Source organism: Bos taurus, chromosome 23, assembly GCF_002263795.3.
Source record: "Bos taurus isolate L1 Dominette 01449 registration number 42190680 breed Hereford chromosome 23, ARS-UCD2.0, whole genome shotgun sequence".
NCBI classification, from domain to species: domain Eukaryota; kingdom Metazoa; phylum Chordata; class Mammalia; order Artiodactyla; family Bovidae; genus Bos; species Bos taurus.
The window spans coordinates 10,604,406-10,631,463 of record NC_037350.1 but is presented as its reverse complement, the minus strand read 5'-3'; the positions used below and the strand labels follow the sequence as shown (position 1 = coordinate 10,631,463).

General features: G+C 48.8%; 1 protein-coding gene and 1 long non-coding RNA gene across 2 annotated transcripts in view; one reads left to right on the top strand and one right to left on the bottom strand.

Annotated features, from left to right (window-relative positions):
• Positions 1-26,382, bottom strand: part of RAB44 (RAB44, member RAS oncogene family) — a 39,002-nt gene extending 12,620 nt beyond the window's left edge. The window contains 8 exon segments of the mRNA XM_059880543.1: positions 416-603; positions 2,861-2,956; positions 3,363-3,453; positions 4,224-4,370; positions 6,052-6,226; positions 7,937-8,048; positions 14,623-14,840; positions 25,687-26,382. Of these exon segments, the coding sequence (XP_059736526.1) occupies positions 416-603; positions 2,861-2,956; positions 3,363-3,453; positions 4,224-4,370; positions 6,052-6,226; positions 7,937-8,048; positions 14,623-14,829 (1,016 nt within the window). The 5' untranslated portion in view covers positions 14,830-14,840; positions 25,687-26,382.
• LOC132343601 (uncharacterized) lies at positions 1,519-4,317 on the top strand. Its single transcript, XR_009492515.1, has 3 exons — positions 1,519-1,903; positions 2,688-2,798; positions 3,601-4,317. It is a non-coding gene; the product is annotated as an uncharacterized lncRNA (long non-coding RNA).
• Positions 26,383-27,058: the final 676 nt, after the last annotated feature.

Genomic DNA, 27,058 nt, shown 5'->3' with positions numbered 1-27,058 from the left:
GTGATTTTCCCCCTTCTGCCCCCTTGTCTGAGAAACAGGCATGACAATCCCAGCCCAGTGGGGTTGTTGTGAGGTTTAAGGAGGGAGTCTGTATGTGGCTTCCCTGGTGGCTCAGATAGTCTGCAATGCGGGAGACCCTGGTTCAGTCCCTGAGTTGGGAAGATCCCCTTGAGAAGGAAATGGCTACGCACTCCAAGTATTCTTGCCCGGAGAATCCCATGGACAGAGGCGCCTGGTGGGCTATAGTCCATGGGGTCACAGAGAAAGTCGGATGCGACTGAGCAACTAACATTCACTTTTCACTTGCACCGTGAGCTCTGAAGGCTGAGCAGAGTCTCTGAGAACTCAAACCCTTTCTCCCCTCTTGCAGGAAGCCCTCCGTCTGCAGCCCAGCCCGGGGATGGCAGCTACTTGCCTGGGTTCCTCCTCCATCTGCCAGGACACGCGGCCCCTGGCGGCATCCAGGTGCCCCCGGGTCACCTGCAGCTGCCCCCGCACCTCTTCCAGCCGCCCAGCCAGGTCCCGCTCGGCCTCCCGAAGCTGCCGGTTCTCCGAGCTGGCCTCCTGGTGTGTGCTGCTGAGACGGTGGAGCTGGGCCTCCAGCTGCAGGAGGTGGCGGGTGACGGGGAGAGAAGCCCAGTTGCCCTTCGGGGGGACTAAACAGCCTCCCAAGACCATGGTGGGGCACAGATTCCAGGCTCCTGGAGACCCAGCTTAAAACATAGGATCGGGTGTTACCCCCTCATTGGCCTAATTAGCTCCATTACCTCCCACCCGGAAGAGACACTGGAATTGGCGGGGTGGGGAAGGGAGGGGGGAACTGCGTAAGAATCACAGGTGGCCAGCAGCACCAGGGGCCACATCCTCCTTTGCTCAGTGCTCTGCACTGGCTGCTCATCTCTGAGCCCGTGTGGTCGCTAAGGAGCTCCTGGTCCAACGGCCGGTCACAAGACCGGGAGATGGAGAGCTGCTTGACCATGCTGAATGGAAGGCAAGGTCCCCACGACAGCCTCCCGGACCTGCAGTCTGCCCCCACCCCACCCCCATTACATCTCTGGCTGCCTCTCTCATGACCCTGCTCCCTGCCCGCTCAGTCTGTTCCAGCCCCCAGGCCCCTTTACTGGTCCTTGAACACGCACAGCGTGTCACGCCCACCTCAGGGCCTTTGCACTCGCTGTGCCTTCTGCCTGGACTGCTCTTCCCTCAGATACCACAGGGCCCACTCCTCACCTCCTTCAGGCCTGTACTCCAAAGTCATCATCTTAAGTGAGGCTTCCTTGACCCCTCCTCTCAAAACCCTCCTACCCTTCTGCCCTGTTTTACTTTATTCTCCTTAGCACTTTCACTATCTAATATGTTATAGACTTTACTTGCTTATTTAGTTTATCACCTATCTCCCTGACTAGACAATAACCCCACAGGCAGGAGATATGTGTCTGTTATGTTCCCTGGGAGCTAGCGCGGTGCCTGGCACATAGTGGGCGCACCATAAACAGTGGTTGGATGGAGGAATGAACGGCCTTGGGGGGAGAGGCTTCACGTCCACAGGGGACAGGACAGAACGGTCCTGTGTGGGAAGTCCAACCTCCTCTCTCACCAAAAGGGGCCTGCCTCAGCCTCCAGGGCTCCAAGTCTACAAGGGCTTCCCCTGTGGTTCGGCTGGTAAAGAACCCTGCAATGCAGGAGACCTGGGGTTCGATCCCTGGGTTGGGAAGATCCCCTGGAGAAGGGAAAGGCTACCCACTCCAGTATTCTGGCCTGGAGAATTCCATGGAATGTATAGTCCACGGGGTCACAAAGAGTCGGACACGAATGAACGACTTTCAGTTCACTTTCAGTCTCCAATGGGCAGCTACTACAGAGTCTCCTGGGAGATCAACCTGTGTCAAGAGGGTGAAACCAGGTAGCAGAACCAGGAGGGAAGGCTGTGGGAACCTAGTCCAGTGATGAAAGGATGCTGGTTGTCCTGGTTACAACACATGGCGATTTTACTAAGGCCAGTGGCCTGCAAGTTGAGCAAGGAAGAGACAATGGGGCTGGGTCTCAGACCCAAAGGCTTAGCCATAATGCCATCTGCAAGTGATTACAGGTTATGAGACCTGGGGTGTTGGGGTAGCAGGTATTATAACCAGGAAGCTAGGTAAGGTTCAGAGATAGTAGCGACTATGATGTATTAGGCTGGCTAAAAAGTTTGTTCGGGTGTTACCATAACATGTTAAGAAAAAAACCCAAACACATTTTTTGGCCAAGTCAATATAAAGCACCTATTACACACCAGGCACCATCTTAGGCCCTCGAATACAGTATATCTAATCATCACAGCAGCCTTCTAAGGCAAAAGTTCTGATCTCCATTTCTCTGATGAGGAAACCAAGGCTCAGAGAAGTTAAAATCCTGCCCAAGGTCACTCAGCTGACAGCAGAGATGAGAGCTGAGCCCCACCTTATCACCAAGCCTCTCCAATGTTGAGACTTCGTGTTTGCCTGGTGCTTTCTGGCTTCAAAGGGCTTTCCCATTTATTACCTCTTTTGATACAACTAGCCAGGGAGCTGCAGTAGATGTGACTATGCCCATTTTACAGATGGAGAAACTAAGGCCAAGACAAGCAAAACCCTTTCCTGAGATTTGTGGGGCTTTTAATTGAAACAGCAGGAAATTGAGCCTGGACCTTCTGATTCATGTCCCAGGGCTGCCACTGCCCTTACCTGGCCTCGTCTCAGAAAAAGGGCCAGAGACATCATTTTCCTAGGGGAGCCACCTCTGATGCAGGAGCCCAGCAGCCAGTGAACCCTCCGGAGGTGGGTATCAGGGTCCGTGAATCCTCAGAAACTGGGCTTCCAGGGGAGCCCTTCTCACTCACCTCCTTCTGCCCCTCGGTCAGCCGCTGCACCTCGCGCTCCTTGGCCTCCAGCACCTCCTGCATCTGGGAGCTGAGGGCCAGGCCCCGGGAGTCACTCTGGGGAGCAGAGAGGTCTTAGCTCCCCCTGTGTGGCCGAGTCCAATACTCAGCTGGCCTGGGTTGGCCCTCCCCACGTGCCACCTCCACCCAGGCCTGGGGCGCCCGGTCCAGGATGTGTCCACAAGAAGGGGGGTTTCAGGACAACTTCCCTGGCCCAGGCAACAAGGAGACAGAGGCCCAGAGAGTGGGAGGAGTGGCCCCGGGGGACCCCTGAGAGCTGGCAGCAGTGAGCACTCCCCACCCAGTCTGTCTGAGCAAACTGTCTCTCCGACGCTGGGGGGTCTGAGACGATCTGCTCACAGCGGCCTCCCGCTGCCCCACGCTGGCCAGACCTGGGCTCACTGCGCGGGCAGCAGAGGGATCCAGGGCTGGGGGAGAGGCTGGCTGGGGCTGGGGGGCTCACCTCAGCCTGCAGCTGCTGCTTCTCCCGATGTATCTGCTGCTCCATCTCCTCATAGAGCTGCCGGACCTCGCGATGGTGGTCAGTGTCCCTCCTGGAAGGGGTGGAGGGGGTCAGGCAGCACCTTGCCACCCTGCTGCTTGCAGGGGTGGTCTGGGCCCATGCTCAGAGCCTACCCTACTGCTCGGCTCACTCTGCCAGCGGTCACTGACCCCTGTCACCCTGGGAACTGTCATCCCAGTAACAGCTCCTGACCTTGACAAAGGCCCTTGATATGGATCATCTGAGCCCACCCTGCTGACTCCATAACCATCATCGGGATGTTGGTTCCTGTCTCACAGTCCCCAATCACTCTGTCCCCACTTCCTGCTGTCACCATCCTCCTATCCACCCCCACCCCCAAGCACAGACTCCCTGGCAGGGCTGAGCCCATGCCAACCCCAGGATCACCACATGCATGGCAATCTACGTGAGTGGTGCCCTGGAGTTAGGTGCCCCAGTGACCCTGCACCAGGACACACTGGCCCATCCCCTCTTTGGCTGAAGGCTTCACTCTGTCCTTCCCAGTAGATTCCCTTAGTTTTGCCTTCTTCTAGCTCAGCTCTGCCCATCCAGCTCCCAGGCTCTTCTGCAAACCCCTGGCCTCCAATCTTCTGGAGCTGAGAAAATTCACTTAAGATTCAACTAAGGGATTTTCCTGGTGGTCCAATGGTTCAGACCCTGCGTTTCCACTGCAGAGGGTGCGGATTCAATCCCTGGTTGGGGAACTAAGATCCCACACGCTGCCATTAGCACAGCCAAAAATAAAAAAGATTCAACTAATGTAAAGAGCATCCACTGTGTGCCAACCCGGCCCCAACTCACTTCCTCAGAGTCAGCTCCAGAACCTCCTTGTCGGCCCGTGCCTCCTGTAGGCGACTGTTCATCTTGGCCAGAAAGCCCTCCAGGTTGCCTGCCAGCTGGGGCTCCTCCTGCCGCAGCTTTCTCCATAGCTGCCAGATTTCCGCCTGCCTGGGAGGGGAGGACAGCCAGAGATCAACCTTGAGTGGGACCAGGAGGCAGAGGGAAGCCCACTCCTAGGTTCTAATGGCCACACGCCAAGAGACTGTGGCAGCTGGGTCACAAAAATCTCCTTACACTCTGCAAGGTGCAGCTCAAGTGCCACCTCCTCCAGGAACCTCTCCCAGTTGTGCCCTTATCCCTTCACGAATCCCCACATCCCGTTGTCTCTCTACGATTTGATGATTCATTGTGGGGCGGGGGGATCTGGGACTCTGATGGCCCAGAGCTTCCATCTGCCTTCTCTCTTCTCCCATTCTGTGGCTGCGTGACCTTTAGCAAGTCCCACGACTTCTCTGAGCTTATTTGTAACATGGCCACTGGAGAATGAGGCGCACCCAGTGGAGAGCACCAGCCTGGGGTCTGGCACTGAGTTGGCATTCCATAAATGCTGCTTTCACATGGATTTAATTAAGTCGTGAAGACAGATGCCTGAGGGCTGAGCCCAGGCCAAGCTGCCAAGTAGGTAAATCACTTGCCACCACAGCTCCCCTGCCAACCTGTACCCCAGTCCCACCCTGCCTGCCCACAGCACCTGCCCCACCCTCTGAGAGCTTGTCCTCACAGAGCCCTGTGGGGCAGGGGAACCTGGGAAAACCTGGGCAGATGGGCAAGGGTGATTCCCTTGCTAGTTCTAACAGAGCCAGTGGGACCTGGAGGGGTGTGCGGTGGGTATTTTTAGGCAGGGTCCCTTTCTCTAAGCATGCTGCTGCTAAGTCGCTTCAGTCGTATCCAACTCTGTGAGACCCCATAAACAGCAGCCCACCAGGCTCCCCCGTCCCTGGGATTCTCCAGGCAAGAACACTGGAGTGGGTTGCCATTTTCTTCTCCAATGCATGAAAGTGAAAAGTGAAAGTGAAGTCGCTCAGTCATGTCCGACTCCTAGTGACCCCATGGACTGCAGCCCACCAGGCCCCTCCGTCCATGGGATTTTCCAGGCAAGAGTACTGGAGTGGGTTGCCATTGCCTTCTCCGACTCTCTAAGCATGAGTGAACCCCAAAAATCCCAGAGCCCAAGACTGTCTCCAAGCCCTCCTGTCTCTAAGCCTGCCCAACTCAGAGCATCACCATACCTGAAATCACTCCACTGGGGGACTCTCTTTTTGGGGAAAAGGCACCCTTGGGAGGTTTGTATTTTTGCGAATGTGGGTCCTGGGACTTCCCAGGAAGTCCAATGGTTAAGACTCTGCACTTCCAATGCAGGGGGTGCAGGTTCAATCACTGGGGAGATAAGATCCCATATGCCACACGAAGGGGCCAAAAGAAGGAAAGAAAAAAGATTGTGGGTCCCTTTAGGGAGCTGATCCTTCAACTTGCCAATCTTTCTGGAGAGTGACCTTATAGGGCAGGACAAGGAGGGAGGGCTTGAGTGGGATGGACTCCCAGTGGGTAGGCTTTCTCCATGCGGGGCTTCATTTAATCCCACAGCAATTCTTCTGCTCACCCTGCAGCCAGGGAAACGCAGGTAAGGGGTTAGGCTACTTGCCTGCAGTCGCACAGCCAATAAGTGGCCAAAGCAGGATATCCGCCCAACACTACCTGGCAGCTCCTGTTTGATCCTGCGTCTGGGCCAGTGCTCATCCCCTCTGACAGGCGGTGCCTCCCCCCGCACCCCCAACCCTGCTGGCCTTACTCAGGCAGTGAGTTGCTGGCTCCTAGTTGCTCCATGAAGGCAAAGAACGCCTCCTTCTCCTCACTGTTGGCCTCCTCCACCACCGGGAAGCTGGTGGCTACAGATCCTCGCTTGGAGAGCAGTGGCCTCTTTCTGTGGAGCCTGTGGGTGCTCGAGCTGGAGCCAAAGATGTTCTCTGCGGAACAAAGAGGGACAGAAAGGAGCAGAGTGGGGTTGGGCTCCATCGCTTGACTTCCTACCTTGCCCTGCTCCAGCCTTTGGGGAAATGGTTTTATCTGTGTCAGTCACATTTATACAGGGCCAGGGTCATACACTCCTCACGTCAACCAGGGACTACTCAAGGTAGACCCTGCGCCCATTTTACACATGAGCGTCTGAGGCTCAGAGAGGCCAAGAGACTTGCTAGAAGTCACACAGCGGCTCCACTGTGGCCCACACGTTCTTTTCACTGGGTCAAAGGATAATCATTGAGCATCTATTATGTGCTGGGGTCAAAATTGGCCAAAACCTCTGCCCTGGTGGAGCCGACATTCTATGAATACTGAAAAGGACACATTTAATAAATAAATAAAATTTCCAAGTGAGCTAAAGGAAGGAACAGGGTAATTTCCTTTGAGAGACTAGACAGGGTCTACTTTAGAGAGGGTGGTCAGGAGGGTTCTGAGGAAGTGACATTGGAACTGAGATGTGACTAAAAAGGAAGGAGCAAGTGATGTAGTTTTCTCAGGAAGCATATTCCAGGTTGCAAGAACAGTGCATGCAAAGGCCCTGAGGTAGGAGCTAGATTGGCAGGCTGGAGGAGGTGAGTGGTATTGCATGAGCGTAAGAGGTTGGAAGGGTCTCAGCAGTGCTGGCCTGTAGGCCCTGGGAAGGGAGTTGAATTTTGTTTTGTAGGCATTGGGAAGTCTTCCCGATAGTGGACACAACTGGACACAGATGTGAAGATGGCTCCCTGGGCCACAGGGACAATAGTGTTCTGTCTGCCGCACCCCTGATTCCAGGCCCTAATTTCCCCTCCCTGCTCCCAGCCTCTCAATCACCAGAGCCAGAGCAACCATCTCTTGGGAGGGCCCAAAGTATAAATGCAGATTCTTGGCCTCCCCTTTCTGTTGTCTCCTAAACTCTTGGAGACTCAGCAGACCCAAGAACTAGGGGTGGCTTTGGCTGCATTAAAGGCTGACAATCCTTTTTAGGGTCTCTACAAGGACACCACTCCTTCCATTCCCTGGAACAAAGGTCTTCCCCATCGAGCTTAGCTGGAATATTGTGTATTTCCAGCTTTGATGTCTCTAGGTCCTTCTAGGCCTGTCTTAAGAAGCCAGTGTTGGAGTTGCCCTGCCCAGTGGGGGCTAAGGGTTTGGGAAGCCTCCACCCACTAAATATCACCCTCTGCTGCTCCCTGGAGCCTCATATTCCTTTAACCAAAGCCAGAATGTGACCTTCTCCAGGCAGAAACAATGCCTGTGGTCTCAAGAACAGGGGGTGTCTAACCTCCCGCTCAAGGGAAAGCTTTTACTGGGGAGAAGACAAGGCAGGCATCTGAAAGCAATCCTGGAGGCCTCCCTGGAGGAGGGGAATGCTCAGGGGACACCCCGCCCACCCCTAGCAATGATTTTTTCTTGTTCGAAAGGAAGTGAGGTCTCCTGGGCTAGAGTCTTAAGTCTCAGCTCTGCCTTGAACCAACTGGCTTCCCACTCAGTTGAGAGCCTCCCATGAGAGGCTTAGCATTCTCATCTCTTCGGTCATTCATATGTCATCCACACCCAGAACTGCCCTCAGGGGTGTCGTGAAGGTTCTGTGATGGGTCACTGCAACCTTTCCTGTCTGCTCAGCCTCGCCTCGTGCTTGGCACACCCCTCGGGAGGCCCTCCCAGGACAGACATACTGAGCCCGGAGCTGAACTCTTCAAGGGAGAGGCGTCCCTTCCGCTCCACATCCACCCAGTCAAAGATCATCTCCAGCTCGTCCTCGCTGCTCAGGAAGCTGAACTTGGCTGCCTGCAAGGACAGAGGTAAGTTGGGTGATGTTCCACCAGGGGAGGCTCTGGGCCACTCTCAGAAAAGGAGAGGTGTTTATTTTCAGCCACCCCCACCTCCCCTCTCCCCATTTTCGGAGTCCAACCCTCAACCTGACCTCAAGACCGGTCCTTGAGTCTCTTGGACTCTAGCAGAGCCTTGAACTTCATCCTCAGTTTTTCTATTCCTTCATCCAGCATCAAAACCTACCTCTTCTGAGTCTCATCCTGTTAGGACTGTAATAAAGGACAGTAGCCAATCTTCCCCACGTGTTTATCACTATTTGAAAATTACCTAACACTGGAAAATAAGTCCCCAAAGTGGACAGCACACCCTTTTGGTATTCTACAGAGGCCAAGGCCACCCAAGCATCTTCTAGATTCTATGAACACACTTTGTCTCATGATACTGATTAGAGATCCCAGACTAAATGAAGTCACATGTTAACTTGTAGATTCTGTTCAAGAGAGGTGTAAATAACTTTTGCCTGATGGAACAAGATAATCCCAAAGATTTATGACCTGTTGTTCATTAACCAGCTTTAAGCAACCTACCTCAACAACCTGATTGTAACATTTCTCTGTTAAGTTATCCCGCTTTTCAAATGCTCTTTCAACCATTCAGAACATCTCCCATTAATAAATGAGTTAAATAAAATCTCTGGTATAGATTCACTTTATTTTTGTCTAAGGGTCATGATTTTATCTTCTTGGAAATTCTGCTTTAGCAGTTTTGGAGGTTCCATGGAGATGCCCCAGTGGACTCGGCTGTCATAACCCAGTAAACTGTGTTGCTAGAAAAGCCCTAAATGGGCTCTGGGAACACAGGCACTTTATATATATATATATATATTTTTTTTTAACTTATTTGTTTGGCTGTGCTGGGTCTTAGTTGTAGCATATGGGATCTAGTCCCTGACCAGGAATGGAACCCAGGCCCCCTGCACTGGGAGCACGGAATCTCAACCCCTGGACCATCAGGGAAGTCCTGGGCACTTCTTTCCTTGGCTCTTGAAGGGAATCCCAAGTGTGATAGAACTTTGCTTGCTGATTCTGTTTCTCCGGTTTTTATGTATTTGATTTTACAGATTTTCTGCTTTTGCTTTTAGCCGTAGCCATGATGGGGAATTCTGTTTTACGGACTGACCATGTGGAGATCTCCATGGGATACATGATGGAGACCTCGTGTCTGTTGGTTGAGACACAGTGGAAAATCTGGTTTGCTAATCTTTTGTTGTTGGTGGTGGTGTGTTTGTTTTTCTGTGAATGACCTCAAATCGGTTAAGAATTTTGTGCCCACTGGGGAGGAGAATAGCTCTTTGAAATCTGAACTGAAGTTTTTGTGTTTCTGTGTTTACTTTTGAACTGTGGTTCGAGTTGTAGAAAAGAAACCAGACTGTAATTCAGAAAGGCCCTTAACTCTCATTGTGAGTGTGAGCATTTTTCTATACCTGGGTATTAATGATTTAGAGTACTACATCCCTTACAGGGGCTCTGGGTGGATTGGTTTGTAGAGACAAAAAAGTGTCTATATAAATCTAATGGCCCTCAAAGTCACAGAAAATAATGAAACCAAACTTCTAAGGCTTTAAATGTGCTGGACTTAAAAAAAAAAAAAAGTTCCTCTTATGACAACTAGCTAACTCGGAAAACTTTTAAGGAGCCGGGTTCAGATAATTAAGGTGAATCTTTGATCAATTAGATTGGTTTAATAATTTTTGTTTGCAAAAGATAAATAATAGCAGTCTGTGTTTCCCATAACTTATGTTAATATAATACAAGGATACATTCTATGGCAAATTTTATGTTATGTATATTCTGTCAAAATTTTTTAAAGCTGTGCAAGGCATATGCACGACTGTAGAAAGTTGTGTTATGTGTATTTGTGAGCTTTGCTGTTCACTAAAATGCTGTCCAAGACAGTTCTCAGTTTTTTACCCATCAATTTTTTTCTGGGAAATAAAAGCTGATTACTTTGTTAAAAGTTATAATCACTACAATGTTTTACTTGATACTAGAAACAGGAGTAGCAGAAGAACAACTGTGTCTGCAAGGAAAATGGGATGTGCTTTTGCTCCAGGAGATAAAGGAGGTGGTTCTGTTTTAAAGTATCTGGCAAAATCTGAATGGATATAGGGGATTGTAGAGGGTTTGTTGAAAGGGAATCTTATTTGTCTTGATTTTATAATACCTGAGTCTGAAAATAAGCTATAAAGTTTATGTTAACATCTTGACAAATTTGGCTCAGTTTTGATGCGTTTATAATTAAAGATATAAAACTTGTGAAACTTTGACTGCCACATGTTATATTCATGCAAAACTAGAATTTGGCTCCATCTCTATGAAAATGATAAACTGGTCTCAGAGCTCCATGCAAGGGTTAAAGGAGGGTTACTATTAGTCTTCCGTGTAAGTTGCCCAGATAACTGTTTCCGTGTCTCAGCAGAACAATTTTCTCTGCTTTGTTTTGGCTCAGTTGTGTTTTCATTTTCATAAAAACAGAAAGTAAAGCCACTGTCCATATAAAAGAGCTAAATAACCTTGCAATAGTATTGCCTTCTTATAGAGTTGAACTTCCCTGGTGGCCCAGCAGTAAAGAATCCTCCTGCCAATGTAGGAGATGCCCTGCAGCAAGATACGGCAACCCACTCCAGTATTCTTGGCTGGGAAATCCCATGGACAAAGGCATCTGGCGGGCTACAGTCCAGGGAGTCACAAAGAGTCAGACACAACTTAGAGACTAAACAGCAAAAGTGTTTCCTTCTTCTATGTTTATTTCAAAATGCTTTATTTAATTTTATTGTCACTGATTATATAGGAAACCAAATACTATTTCTCAGGATCCCATGATTGTATCTTAATCTAGTGCCCTACCTTCTCTGATACCTCTTTGGGTTTGCCTTCCCAACATCAGATTCTAAATTTAGAAGAAAAAATAAAAATGTCAAGATATCATTCTCTTTATTTGTTAAATACCTCATCACTATTATAAGAGCATCATGGGAAGAACTGTCAGATCAGAAGAGATATCCAGCCTTTCCTAGGCTAAGTTTACATAGGTAAAAAGCCTTTGTATAAATACTTCATAAACTGCATGCTTTAGGGAAAGGCCCTAGAGATTTCTCAATGTCTTTGCTATGCAAACTATGTTCTTTAGGGGAAATACTGATCAAACTTCATGAAATAGTTATATACTGTATCCCAACAGACCATTTTACTCTCTTCCATTCTGACACTATTAGGCTACTGTAAAAAGGTAGCGGGAAGCTGCTATATAGCACAGGGAGCTCCACTTGCTGCTCTGTGATGACCTAGAGGGGTGGAATGGGTGGGTGGGAGGGAAGCTCAAGAGGGAGGGGATGTAAGTATACATTGACTGATTTACGAAGTTGTACAGCAGTAACTAATATAACGTGGTAAAGCAACTCTACGCCAACAAAAAATGCAAAAAAAAAAAAAGCCACAGGCTTTGAGTCTCATTACTAAGCACATTTCTGCTTTCCTACCCTTTCCAACCTACCCTGAAGGCTTGGTTACACACCAGCTCAGTTTGTGTCTTCCACAAAGTGCAGCGTCAAAGCCATGTGGAAAAGGACTGTACCAGGTTCTGCTAACTATTGCTGCTTCGCTTGGGTACAAGGTTCTAAGCTGACAGTAGCCAACCTTCAGACTGAGCCAGTGGATTACAGTTGCTAGAACTCTTTTCAGTCCAGAAGCTTACCCAAGATCCAGTAGATCAAGAATTAATCCATGGAACTAAATCGATGGTTGAAGAAAATTGAGTTACGGTTATTTGCAGGGAATATAGTTGGTATGGTTATCACTATTGTTTTGTTTATTTGGCTGGATTGGGTCTTAGTTACGGCACTTGGACTCTCAAGTTATGGTGCACAAGCTCATTAGTTGCGGCACTCTGGCTTAGTTTCCGTTCGACATGTGGGATCTAATGCCCCAACCAGGGATGGAACCTGCACCCCCTGCATTGCAAGGTGGATTCTTAACCACTGGACCACCAAAGAAGCTCCAGTACTATTTTTTATTGTTTTACTTTTATGGATATTATGAGGAAGTCCTCTCTCTGGCTTCTTGAAGTGAAGTGAAGTGAAGTCGCTCAGTCGTGTCCAACTCTTTGCAACCCCATGGACTGTAGCCCACCAGACTCCTCCGTCCATGGGATTCTCCAGACAAGAATACTGGAGTGGGTTGCCATTTCCTTCTCCAGGGGATCTTCCCGACCCAGGGATCGAACCCAGGTCTCCCGCATTGCAGGCAGACGCTTTAACCTCTGAGCCACCAGGGAAGCCCAGTTTAGGAGAGTATGCTTTTGTAAACTGAAATTTGGGCTTCCTTGGTGACTTAGATGGTAAAGAATCTGCCTGCAATGCAGGAGACCTGGGTTCGATTCCTCGGTCAGGAAGATCCCCTAGAGAAGGGAATGACTACCCACTAGAGTATTCTTGCCTGGAGAACCCCATGGACAGAGGAGCCTGGAGGGCTACAGTCCATGGGGTCACAAAGAGTCAGACATGAGTGAGCCACTAACACTTTTACTTCACTTTCAAACTGAAATTTAATATTTTAAGTGGTATTTGAATCTCACTGATCCCTTCCTGACTCAGAAACCAGTACTTTTCCTGAATCTCCTTCCTTTCTCTGGCACTATAGTTATTTACAACAGGTTCAGTAAGAATCTGTCCTCCTTTTTACTGGGATACAGTTGGATAGATCAACTGTTTAACCAGATTTTGATTTAAAGGGTGATTCTCATTTAACCAGGTGTGACAAGTCCACTTGGACACAATGCCTGCAAAGCTGGCCTGAAAACGGGTAATGTGAAAGGTTACTTTTGGGCAGGAGAGGGACCTTAGAAAAATTGAGAACCTCAAGAAGAGAAGTCCTTCACATGTGTAGGTGAAAACTAGTGGAGAGAGTCTTGTGCTTGGTTTCTATAGAAGTAGGGAAGCCAGCTGGTTTAAGTTTGCCCAAGACTTTCTCAGTTTTAATACTGAAAGTCCCACATCCCAGGTAACCCTCCAATGCAGGCAAACAGGGACAGAAGGTCACTCTAGATAGAAAAGCCAATTTCAGAGGTTTTACAATTTCAACTTAAGCTTCCATATGAAAACTTCTGGAGAGAAGCTGAAATAGCTCAATACTTCAAAATTTCAGATTTGCAGAGCCTACAGAAGTGATCAAGCCAAACCGAATGAGATCAGCCTTTTTTATGTCTAGAGTAAATTTTGGAGATTATTTATGATCACAGGAAATTACTGGACACTTGGAAATAAAGTGAAAAGGTACACAGCACACCCTTTCGATATTATATGCGAGTAAAGACTACCCAAGCCTTGTCTAGACAAGAGGAATGCACTGAGTTCATCTCATTATTTACCTTGAAAAGTCCGACATATTGAAGTTACTTGTTAACTTGTAGATTTTGTCCAGGAGAATTGAAAATAAGTTTGTCTAGTAGTACAGACAACCCCAAAGATTTGTGGCCTATAGGACATTAGTCATTTTCAAAAATGAACTCAGCAAACTTATCCTAACACTCTTCTGTCAAATTGCCTATAGTGGTGGTGGTTCAGTCCCTAAGTTGTGTCCAACTCTTGTGACCCCCTGGGCTGTAGCCTGCCAGGCTCCTCTGTCCATGGGGATTCTCAGGCAAGAATACTGAAGTGGGTTGCCATTTCCTTCTCCAGGGGATCTTCCTGACCCAAAATCAAACCTGGATTTCCTGCATTGCAGGCAGATTCTTTACCAACTGAGCTACAATGGAAGCCCAAATTTCCCATAAATACTTGCCGCTTCTTAAATGCTCCTTGAGCCTATCATAACATCATACTGAGTCCCTCACTGACTGATAATAATAATGATGATGAATTAGCTAGATCTTTGATAAGTATTGATTTTATATTTACTCAAAAGTCTTTTTTCTTTACCATTTTGAAAATTATAACTTAACATCAGCCATTTCTACTTTTTTGTGGCTCTCAGGGTAGAATACAGATAGGAAGGGTCAGTTTTGATGGAAAAAGGTCAAAGTCTAGAGCATGGAACAAAATCAGGAGGAGACAGCAGGTCCAGTGAGATGCCAACAACTCACATAGGACCCTTTGTAGAAAATGAAGAAAAAAACAAACAAAAAAAATCAGCCAATCTCAGTCTAGGTCACAGCTGAAGATTCCTTATTGGCATGTACAACATTGGCTGATCTGTTTCACTGAAGTTTGCTGACATTAACAGGGTTTTATTTCCAGGGCCCTGACTGCTCCCCAAGATAAACTTCCCTGCTTAATGGGCTTAAAATATACCATCTGCAAGTTCTTTCTTTGACTTAAAACCTTTCCTTTATTAAAATGCAAGTGTTTCTAGAAGAGGGTAATACAAAACCTGATCATTCCCACCTTAGTATAAATAAATCCCTAGCCTTTCCTAAAAGCAAATTTGAGGTGAGAGAAAGGGAAAAGAGCAGGGACGGTCTGCCTTCCTGGGAAGGGGAGTCTCAGAAGGAGAAGCAAAGGGATCCAGGGGATGGGATGGGGCCTTGGGCTCACCGCCAGATCCTCTCGAGTGACAAAGCCCCTCTCCTCGGCACCGCAGTCCTGGAAAAAGCTCTGCAGTTCTTCAGCTGACTGGGAGGTCCAGGACTCTGGCTCGGGAGCCACCGGCACATCCTGGCCATCAGCTGGCTCTCGCATCTGCCGCCGCCGGCTGGAGCCTAGCTTCCGTCCTTTCCGGGTCACTCTGAGTCCACTCTCCATGGTGCTCTGGCCTTGGGGACAGAGAGGGGAGGGGGCACTGGGCTGCTGAACACGCTCACTCCCTGCTCAGAACTCTCCCACGACTCCCCATCACCCCTGGAGAAAATCTGCCGTGGCCAGTGGAGGAGCCCTGGCTGATCTGATCTGTGCTGGCCTCTCGGACCTCATCATCCCCACCCCCGACCTGTGGCCTCCAACACGTCTCACTCGGGGCCTTTGCCCTTTCTGCTCCCTCGGGCTGGAATGAATGCCCTTCCTGGAGCTGTCCGCACACTCTCATCTCCTTCAATTCTCCGCTCAACTGTGGAAAGTCTTCTGCAGCCTTTCTAGGTTCTACTTTTTGACTTGGGGCAGTTACTCAGGGCGGTCCAGGATCTCGCTCTGAAGGAGCAGGAGCAGCTGAGCTATCCCTCCTACTGCTCCTCCACCCTCCTCTCCCCCGCCTCCCAGCCTCAGCTGGCCCCCAGCCTCTTTTTCCTCCTCAACATTTCTCCACCCCTTTGACATATGCACCAGGGAATCAGTAGCTCCCCACGTGGCTCTTATGGCTTTTCAAGATGTGTCCACCCTTCGCCCCCTCACTTCCACATCCCATCATGGTCCATGTCAACCTTTCTGAACTACCCACGGTTCCTGGAATTCCAGATTCTTGCCCATGCTTCCTCCCTTTGCCCCAAACCTCCCCCATTCCCCCACCCCCTTGCCTAGCTGATACCTCTTCCTCCCTCACCTTAGAGGCCACCTCCTCTGAGATCCTCCCTAAAGCCCCCTCCATACCTCAAGCACATACTTTATGTGGCCTGATGTGCTGGGCTCACGCATGTGAATGTTAAGTCACCCTGTGCCTCAGTCCACACTGCTCCAGCTCCCCAGCATATTCATCAGTGCTAAGTCGCTTCAGTCAAGTCCGAGTGGGTGGCCGTGCCCTCCTCCAGGGGATCTTCCCAACCCAGGGATCGAACCCAGGTCTCTTAGGTCTCCTGCGTTGGCAGGCAGGCTCTTTACTACTAGCGCCACCTGGGAATCCCTCCCTAGGACGTAGTAGATGCTCAAGTAACGGTTGTCCAATTCATTCATTAGAGTGCTTTTGTCTGTCACTGAAGGTCAGGTAAGTCAGTTGATAAGGATTTTGATGGATAAGGATTTGTCCAGCTGAGGCCTCAAGGTAGGAAAGAAGGAGGCTGGAGTCTGGAAGGAGAAGAGTCAGGTCCTATGCTGGTGGGAGGGAGGGGGCCTGAGGGGGAGTAAGTCATGGGCATGTAAAGCTGTATTGAGGGAAAGGGATTGACGTGCACATAGGCAGCTTCGTGCAGGCGGTGAAACTTGAGTAAAGCTCTAAAGAGGGCAGGTAGGATTTAGAAGCCTTGAGCAGCGTGTGTGAAGGGCCCGGGGCCGCGGAACCCCACACCCACTCTGGGCTTTCTTTGTTGGAGTCAAAGGTCACAGACAATTAGAGTAGAAGGGTCGGGAGGCTCTGCCTGAGGGGTAACTGGCTCGTGGCAGGAGTCTGGGGCCACCGGTCTAGGTTCCCCTTAAGTAAGTTCCTTTACATAGGTTGCACAGGAGCTGAATGAAGCAATTCCTCACTCTTGAGGAGGCCCCAAACTTTTAAGTGAAGTCGAGCCTCTGTCTCTCACTGGCTCCCCATCAGTTATTGCCTTTTTCTGTTCCCTTTCTGCTTTTTTCTGTCCACCTGGTTTCTCTCCATTTCTCTCTGTCTGTCTATCTGTCTCTCTCTCTCTCAGGGACTTCAAAGTCTACTGCAGATGCAGTTTTGAGATTACAGATGTAAGGGACTTCCCTGGTGGCACAGTGAATAGGAATTCACCTGCCAATGCAGAGGAACGTTCGATCCCTGGTCCAGCAGGATCCTACGTGCCACGGAACAAGAGCCCACGCACCACAACTACTGAAGCCCACATGCTCTAGAGCCCATGCTCCACAGCAAGAGAAGCCACCGCAATGAGAAGGCTGAGCACCGAAACTAGAGAGGAGCCCCCGCTCACCGCAACTAGAGAAAGTCTGCAGGCAGCAAGGAAACACTCAGCACAACCAAACATAAAATAAATAAATAACAAATTGTTTTTTATAGAACGATTACAGATGTCAAACTGCAGTGGTATACTGGAGTCACATCTTGCTGCTGCTAAGTCGCTTCAGTTGTGACCAACTCTGTGCGACCCCAGAGACTGCAGCCCACCAGGCTCCCCCGTCCCTGGGATTCTCCAGGCTCTTACCTGGAGTGGGTTGCCATTTCCTTCTCCAATGCAGGAAAGTGAAAACTGAAAGTGAAGTCTCTCAGTCGTGTCCGACTCCTAGCGACCCCATGGGCTGCAGCCTACCAGGCTCCTCCGTCCATGGGATTTGCCAGGCAAGAGTACTGGAGTGAGGTGCCATTGCCTTCTCCGAGAGTCACATCTTAGGGGCTTGCAGAAAACCAGTTGTAAGTCTCTCTTCCCAACTCAGCAGCTTGAGATCAGCTGCTGTGGGAGTATTTATACCATCAGTTCAGTTCAGTTCAGTTCAGTTCAGTCGCTCAGTCGTGTTTGACTCTTTGCGACCCCATGAATCGCAGCACGCCAGGCCTCCCTGTCCATCACCAACTCCCGGAGTTCACTCAAACTCATGTCCATCAAGTCAGTGATGTCATCCAACCATCTCGTCCTCTGTCGTCCCCTTATCCTTCTGCCCCCAATCCCTCCCAGCATCAGGGTCTTTTCCAATGAGTGAACTCTTCCCATGAGGTGGCCAAAGTATTGGAGTTTCAGCTTCAGCATCAGTCCTTCCAATGAACACCCAGGACTGATCTCCTTTACGATGGACTGGGTGGACCTCCTGCAGTCCAAGGGACTCTCAAGAGTCTTCTCCAACACCACAGTTCAAAAGCATCAATTCTTGGGCGCTCAGCTTTCTTTATAGTCCAACTCTCACATCCATACATGACCACTGGAAAAACCATAGCCTTGACTAGACAGACCTTTGTTGGCAAAGTAATATCTCTGCTTTTTAATATGCTGTCTAGATTGGTCATAACTTTCCTTCCAAGGACAAAGTGTCTTTTAATTTCATGGCTGCAGTCACCATCTGCAGTGATTTTGGAGCCCAAAAATATAAAGTCTGACACTGTTTCCACTGTTTCCCCATCTATTTCCCATGAAGTGATGGGATCAGATGTCATGATCGTCGTTTTCTGAATGTTGAGCTTTAAGCCAACTTTTTCACTCTCCACTTGCACTTTCATCAAGAGGCTTTTTAGTTCCTCTTCACTTTCTGCCATAAGGGTGGTGTCATCTGCATATCTGAGGTTATTGATATTTCTCCTGGCAATCTTGATTCCAGCTTGTGCTTCTTCCAGCCCAGCGTTTCTCATGAGGTACTCTGCATACAAGTTAATAAGCAGAGTGACAATATACAGCCTTGACATACTCCTTTTCCTATTTGGAACCAGTCTGTTGTTCCATGTCCAGTTCTAACTGTTGCTTCCTGACCTGCATACAGGTTTCTCAAGAGGCAGGTCAGGTGGTCTGGTATTCCCATCTTTCAGAATTTTCCACAGTTTACTGTGATCCACACAGTCAAAGACTTTGGCATAGTCAATAAAGCAGAAATAGATGTTTTTCTGGAACTCTCTTCTTTTTCCATGATCCAGTGGATGTTGGCAATTTGATCTCTGGTTCCTCTGCCTTTTCTAAAACCAGCTTGAACATCTGGAAGTTCACGGTTCACGTATTGCTGAAGCCTGGCTTGGAGAATTTTGAGTATTACTTTACTAGCGTGTGAGATGAGTGCAACTGTCTGGTAGTTTGAGCATTCTTTGGCATTGCCTTTCTTTGAGATCAGAATGAAAACTGACCTTTTCCAGTCCTGTGGCCACTGATGAGTTTTCCAAATTTGCTGGCATATTGAGTGCGGTGCTTTCACAGCATCATCTTTCAGGATTTGAAATAGCTCAACTGGAATTCCATCACCTCCACTAGCTTTGTTTGTAGTGATGCTAAGGCCCACTTGACTTCGCATTCCAGGATATCTGGCTCTAGGTGAGTGATCACACCATCATGATTATCTGAGTCATGAAGCTCTTTTTTGTACAGTTCTCCTGTGTATTCTTGCCACCTCTTCTTAATATCTTCTGCTTCTGTTAGGTCCATACCATTTCTGTCCTTTATCAAGCCCATCTTTGCATGAAATGTTCCCTTGGTATCTCTAATTTTCTTGAAGAGATCTCTAGTCTCTCCCATTCTGTTGTTTTCCTCTATTTCTTTGCATTAATCGCTGAGGAAGGCTTTCTTATCTCTTCTTGCTGTTCTTTGGAGCTCTGCATTCAGATGCTTATGTCTTTCCTTTTCTCCTTTGCTTTTCCCCTCTCTTCTTTTCACAGCTATTTGTAAGGGCTCCCCAGACAGCCATTTTGCATTTCTTTTCCATGGGGATGGTCTTGATCCCTGTCTCCTGTACAATGTCACGAACCTCCATCCATAGTTCATCAGGCACTCTGTCTATCAGATCTAGGCCCTTAAATCTATTTCTCACTTCCACTGTATAATCATAAGGGGTTTGATTTAAGTCATACCTGAATGGTCTAGTGGTTTTCTCCACTTTCTTCAATTTAAGTCTGAATTCGGCATTAAGGAGTTCATGATCTGAGCCACAGTCAGCTCCTGGTCTTGTTTTTGCTGACTGTATAGAACTTCTCCATCTTTGGCTGCAAAGAATATAACAGTTTGATTTCGGTGTTGACCATCTGGTGATGTCCATGTGTAGAGTCTTCTCTTGTGTTGTTGGAAGAGGGTGTTTGCTATGACCAGTGCATTTTCTTGGCAAAACTCTATTAGTCTTCGCCCTGCTTCATTCCGTACTCCAAGGCCAAATTTGCCTGTTACTCCAGGTGTTTCTTGACTTTCTACTTTTGCATTCCAGTCCCCTATAATGAAAAGGATGTCTTTTTTGGGTGTTAGTTCTAAAAGGTCATGTAGGTCTTCATAGAACCGTTCAACTTCAGCTTCTTCAGCGTTACTGGTTGGAGCATAGGCTTGGATTACCATAATATTGAATGGTTTGCCTTGGAAATGAACAGAGATCAATCATTCTGTCATTTTTGAGATTGCATCCAAGTACTGCATTTTGGACTCTTTTGTTGACCATGATGGCTATTCCATTTCTTCTAAGGGATTCCTGCCCATAGTAGTAGATATAATGGTCATCTGAGTTAAATTCACCCATTCCATTGACTTCCCTGGTGGCTCAGACGGTAAAGCGTCTGCCTACAACACAGGAGACCCGGGTTCAATTCCTGGGTTGGGAAGATCTCCTGGAGAAGGGAATGGCAACCCACTCCAGTATTCTTGCCCCCACCCACCAAAAAGGAGGGCTCAATTATACCATCAGTTCAGTTCAGTTCAGTCTCTCAGTCGTGTCCAACTCTTTACGACCCCATGAATCGCAGCACGCCAGGCCTCCCTGTCCATCACTAACTCCCGGAGTTCACTCAAACTCACATCCATCGAGTTGGTGATGCCATCCAGCCATCTCATCCTCTGTTGTCCCCTTTTCCTCCTGCCCCCAATCCCTCCCAGCATCAGAGTCTTTTCTAATGAGTCAACTCTTTGCATGAGGTGGCCAAAGTACTGGAGTTTCAGCTTCAGCATCATTCCTTCCAAAGAAATCCCAGGGCTGATCTCCTTTAGAATGGGCTGGTTGGATCTCCTCGCAGTCCAAGGGACTCTCAAGAGTCTTCTCCAACACCACAGTTCAAAAGCATCAATTCTTCGGCGCTCAGCCTCCTTCTCAGTCCAACTCTCGAATCCATACATGACTACTGGAAAAACCATAGCCTTGACTAGACAGAACTTTGTTGGCAAAGTAATGTCTCTGCTTTTCAGTATGCTATCTAGGTTGGTCATAACTTTTCTACCAATTTATACTATGGGAATCAGCCAATGTTACAAATCAGAGTTTCTTCCCCCAAAGAACAATCACAAGCACATCCATTCCCAGACCTAGCATGCATTTAAGTGACCACTGTTTACTGAACACCAACTGAATGCAGGCAGAGTGGGAACCGAGCCTGCCATGGTGTGTGTGGCTCCATCAGGCAAATTAGGAAAAGTGTTCCTTCCTCCCAGCAGATGCAGCCCAGTGCCAGGGCCCAAGGGTTGGCAAGCGGACTGTTGGCTGGAGTCCAGTCCCCTCTCTCCCCGTTTGCCCAGGCACCTTTGTGCAGGACACAACCTACATACCCAAGTGGAGCCCCTGGCCCTTTACGTATATAGGCGTGGACTAACTCCTGGTCTCCCTTGGAGGTACTCACACAGCTTCATGCAGAAGAAGACACAAGATTAATTACAGCACAGTGTGGAAGGGGCAGCAAACCTGTGTGCCAAGTGCTGTGAGAGCACTGCAAAAGGAGCAACTCACTCAGCAGTGTCTATCAGGGAAGACTTTCTGGGGGAGGTGACATAACTTAGCAGTGACTTCCAGGGCAGAAGAGACCAGACTTAACCCTGGATCCCCTCATGCTGCCCAGCCTTGTTCTGGGCATGTGTTGGACCCTCATGCCCTCATGTTACTCACTGTTTCCTCTTCTGATTCACACTGTCCCTCAGAATGTGGGATGTTCTAGTAGACAACTAGTAGACTCAAATAATACTGATGTTGTAAAAGAAAAAACAAGGCAGAGGGACTGTTCTATATCCAAGAGAATAAAAATAGGGAATTCTCTGGCCATCTGGTGGTTAGAACTCTGCACTCTCATTTCCAAGGGCCTAGGTTCAATCCTTGGTCAGGGAACTAAGATCCCACAAGCCAAGTGGAGCAGCCAAAAAGAAAACAGAGAGAAAGAGAATAAAAATAAATGACACCTAAATATATTATGTGATTATTAATTGGATTCTCCTTCAAAAAAAAAACAGTAAGAATAAGGGATATTTTGTGGACAGCTGGGGAAATTTGAATACGGACTTTATATCAGATATTCACTGAGCAATGTGAAAGTTTTTCGGTGTGACACATGTTGTGATCATGTAGAAGAATCTCTGTCTTTAAGGGATTCATGCTGAAGTATATATAATGTCTGCATTTCACTTTCAAATGGCTCTGTGTAAATACATAAGCAAATTAAGAGGAAATAAGTGTGTGTGTGTGTAGAGAGAGAATAAATGGGGCAAATTGTGAGCCATCTGTCCAATAGCTTTCATTGTACTATTTGCTCAACTTTTGTAGATTTGAAAGTTTTCTTAATAAAAAGCAGGGGAGATGGGAATTGCCTGGTTGTCCAGTGGTTAACTTTTGAATTGTGATACTGGAGAAGACACTTGAGATCCCTTGGACTTCAAGGAAATCAAACCAGTCAATCCTAAAGGAAATCAACCCTGAATTCATTGGAAGGACTGCTGCTGAAGCTGAAGCTCCAATACTTTGGCCACCTGATGTGAAGAGCCAACTCATTGGAAAAACCCTGATGCTGGGAAAGATTGAGTGCATGAGGAGAAGTGAATGACAGAGGATGAGATAGTTGGCTGGCATCATCGACTCAATGGAAGAATTTGAGCAAACTCCAGGAGATAGTGGAGGACAGGAAAGCCTGGTGTGCTGCGGTCTGTGGGGCTGCAGAGCGCCACAAATGAGCAACTGGACAGCAACCAGGGGTTAGGACTTTGCACCTTCCCCGTCGAGGGCCCAGGTTCAGTCCCTGGTCGAAGAACTGAAATCTCTCAAGCTGAAGGGCAGGGCCAAAAAATAAAAATAAAAACCAGAGGAGGAAAAACCAAGCCAAGAATGAGATTTCAGGAGTTAGAATAGAGAATTTCATCCACAAATCCAACTGTCCTTCCACTAGTATCAGTATCTCCACAACCACATCACCCTCCAAGCTCTCCCTGGAGACAATGACGAGATACACACCCCTCCTTGGGCTGCATCTGTCCACACCTGGAAGTCACCATCCATCCTCACTCACCGTCCCCCTAAGGGGGGGGGGCGGTCTCCTTCCTCCATGACCCGACGACTTTCCAATGGGCTGGGCCTTGGGCCTTGTATGTTATAATCAAAGAAACACTCACTGAGCATCGGTACTAGAAGAGGGTCCATCACACCCTCTTGACCCATAAGTGTGGAAAAAGAGGCCAAGAGAGGCAGTGATTTCCAGTCCCACTGCTCTAGTCAGGCAGACTCTGCCTCTCCGAGCCCTGCCGCTCACAGGCTATGTGACCATGGGGAAGTCACATAACATCTCCGTGCCTTATTCTCCTCACTGGGACATGAGACTAGTGTCTCCCACACAGGGTTGCCGTGAAGATGAAATAAGACAGTTGAACTGGAAACACCACTTCCTATTCCCAGCAGAGCCCAACTCGCATTTTAGCTTTACTTTTTTTTATCATTAATTTTTTTTTTGGTCTCACCACGGGGTTTGCAGGATCTGAGTTCCCTTGCCAGGGACCGAACCCATGCTCCCTGAAGTGGAACCTTGAATTCTTAACCTCTGGATCACCAGGGAATGTCCCCAGCTTTACTTTCTCTCAACACTTGTCACCTTCCCAGAATAGAGTCTTTTATTCATTTATTTTGTAAAATTTGCATCTTCTCTTACTGAATAGAAGCCTCTTCCATTTACTGCTCTATTTCAAATGCCTAAAACAGTGCCCTGCATACAGTCAGTGCTCAGCAAATATTTGTTGAATATGTAATCAATGTAAAGCACTCAGAACTACGCCCCGAATATGGCATAGGATAACCACTGGATACAATAGCCCATGACATCGGTGTGATAGCATGGATGCGGGTGAAATTCCACTGGAGTCTCATAAAAGTCAGATGTTGTACAGATATGATTTTATACCCACTCAACAGGTGAGAAAACTGAGAGAGGGGGTTCCGAAAGGCAGAGGCCACCAGCCCAAGCCATGACATTGGAAGCAAACCTGATGCCAGACCCACTCTCTGGGTTTGTCACAGGACAGACTTGCCCTAAGACCGCTTCTCGGAGAAGCACCTCCTTGGTGGGCATGAGACGCCTCTGTGGATCACAGACGCCAGACGGAGCAGTCGTGATGGGCCAGGGCTTTGAAACAGGGCAGAGTGGGAGGCTTTGCTCTGGCTGTCAGACTTAGAAACTCAAGTTCCGCGTGCACTTCCGTTGATGGAGATAACACACATGAGGCAGAAAGATAAGATTCTTGTTGTGGAAGCTTCGAGAACTGAAGCCCTGGGGAGGAGAGTCTGCTGTGATGTGGGTGCCATGTCACTGAGGATGCCAGGCTCCCACAAGTGAAGGGAGTCACAATCCTGAAATAGAATCCCTGTGGCCACATCGCAGGACATGGGATGCTCTTGGCACCCTGTGGGGGAGTTCCTAGTTGAGCTGCACCCCATTTCCACCAGTCCCCTGACACTGTGTAAGGAAGCAGCACCTACTGGACACCTCGCCAGTCCCCACTATGCCTCAGGCCTCAGTGTCAGCCCTCTGAGCCCGTCGAGTCTTCTCTGCCCAGATGGCACTCAGCGGCCCCCTCCTTGCCTGTCAGGAGTCCCGGGGCTAAAAGGCAGCAGGTGCCCTAGGGCCAGCACCGCCTCAACATACCTGTCACCATCAGTCAGGGACAGGGAGTTCCCCCTCACAGCTGAGAACAGTGCCCTAAAAACAGTCTGTGTCCCATCTAGGCCAGGGATGGGCACTCAGAAACAACGGGAACATCCTTCAGTCAGTTCTCACAAAGGTGTACCTGTGCATACACACAGGCATATGCATGCACACACACACACACACACACACACACTCACTCACTCACAGTTAGCTCTCACACTCACTACTCCCTCACAGTCAGACATGACACCTGTCACAACCTCTGGTGTGTACCAAGGTTCCTGCCCACTCAGAGTCACTCAGAGCAAAGTCCTTTGAGTCTGCCAGCAGGGGCATCCCTCTGTCAGCGCCCCCTCCTCCGCCACATCCCCCCCTTCTTTTCTTTTTTTTTTCCAGCTGCACTGCAGGGCCTGTGGGATCTTAGTTCCTTGACCGAGAAAGGATCCCAGGCCCCCCAGCAGAGGAAGCGCAGAGTCCTAACCACTGGACCACCAGGGAAGACCCCACATTCCCCTCACTGGTCATCACAGCCTCACACCTGTAACCTTGGGAAATGCCATCCTGCCCGGGAGCAACGCACGCATGCCCGCACACACACCCCCGGCACTGCGCCCTCTCCCCACCTCACCCAAGAAATCAAATAAAGTTTGAGGCTAGACCTGAGGGCTAATGAATCCTGCTCCCAGTCCTACCAGAAATCAGCTCCCCATTGTAGGATTCGGCTCAGGGAGCAGGGACCACAGGCTTTCCCTCAGGAAGTGGAGAGCCTCGTAAGAGGGTGCTGTGGGGACCAGGGCAGAATTGCAACAGGGCACCTGCACCTCGCCAGTTCCATCGTCCTCTCTTCAAAGGAGTGAGGACCTGGGTCTGTGCTTCACTCCACCTCCTTCAGTAACTACAAGTAACAGCGATAGTCACAGAACTCAGGTTGTCCAAGTCGGCAGATCCAAGAGACCCCTTAGTATATTTATCCTCTCTCTTGCTCCTACTAACCTCAAAGAGAAACCAAGGCTCTGAGAAGCCAGGTGACTTGCCCAGGGTCACACGACCATTTGAGGGTAGATAATTTATCCAAGTCTCCTGCCCAAATGCCTTCCACTAGCTGCAGAGAGCTCCAGATTCATGAGAAAAAGCCTCAGCCCTTTGCACCTCATCCCAGCAGCTGGGTGGGGACCACAGCTCCCTCCCCCATCCTCACGCCACCAAAGAAAAGAAGCATTGCAACTCCGGGTCGCTCCCACCTCTCAGAGGCTCCCAGTCGTGCATGTACCCCGTACCTCTTGGGCCCGGTAATGAGGCAAAAACTGCCCCCAGGAGACCACGAGCTCTGGAACTGTTAACAGTCTTGCTTCTTGCTTAACCACTCTTTCCGTTCCGTGGCAAGCCAATCTCTTGTGCCAATCTATGGGACTTCCTGTCGAAGTGACCAACTGGTTATCCTTTCACAATCTTGCTTGGTACTCCCGAGGCTCCATAGTCCTCAAATCTTGGAACTGAAGAAAGCTGGAGCTGGTGGAGAGACCCCTGTAATCAGAGGCTCAGAAAAGTAAGATCACCCAGTTCTCAACGGTGAAGTCAGAACTTGGACCTGAGTCTCTGGTTGCCAGAGGGATTCCTCAACTTATCCCAATCAGAGTATTCAAGAGCACAGTTATGGCTAAAGCCAAGTGTATACACCATGCCTTACCTCAGATCCTCACCCTCAGAACATGTCTTGGAAATCCAGGGGAGGCCCACACCCAAAGTACCTTTAGAGAATAGTCTAACCTAATACCAGAATTTACTGTTGAACTGCATGGTTCAGTTCAGTTCAGTTACTCCGTCGTGTCCAACTCTTTGCAACCCCATGAATTGCAGCACACCAGGCCTCCCTGTCCATCACCAACTTCCAGAGTTCACCCAAACTTATGTCCATTGAGTCAGTGATGCCATCCAGCCATCTCATCCTCTGTTATCCCCTTCTCCTCCTGCCCTCAATCTTTCCCAGCATCAGGGTCTTTTCAGATGAGTCAGCTCTTCCCATCAGGCAGCCGAAGTATTGGAGTTTCAGCTTCAACATCAGTGCTTCCAATGAACACCCAGGACTGGGTGTTAGGATGGACTGGTTGGATCTCCTTGCAGTCCAAGGGACTCTCAAGAGTCTTCTCCAGCACCACAGTTCAAAAGCATCAATTCTTTGGCGCTCAGCTTTCTTTATAGTCCAACTCTCACATCCATACATGACCACTGAAAAAACCATAACCTTGACTAGACGGACCTTTGTTGGCAAAGTAATGTCTCAGCTTTTCAATATGCTATCTAGGTTGGTCATAACTTTTCTTCCAAGGAGTAAGCGTCTCTTAATTTCATGGCTGCAATCACCATCTGCAGTGATTTTGGAGCCCCAAAAATAAAGTCAGCCACTGTTTCCCTATCTATTTGCCATGAAGTGATGGGACCAGATGCCATGATCTTCATTTTCTGAATGTTGAGCTTTAAGCCAACTTTTTCACTCTCCTCTTTCACTTTCATCAAGAGGCTCTTTAGTTCTTCACTTTCTTCCATAACGGTGGTGTCATCTGCATATCTGAGGTTATCGATGTTTCTCCTGGCAATCTTGATTCCAGATTGTGCTTCCTCTAGCCCAGCATTTCTCATGATGCACTCTGC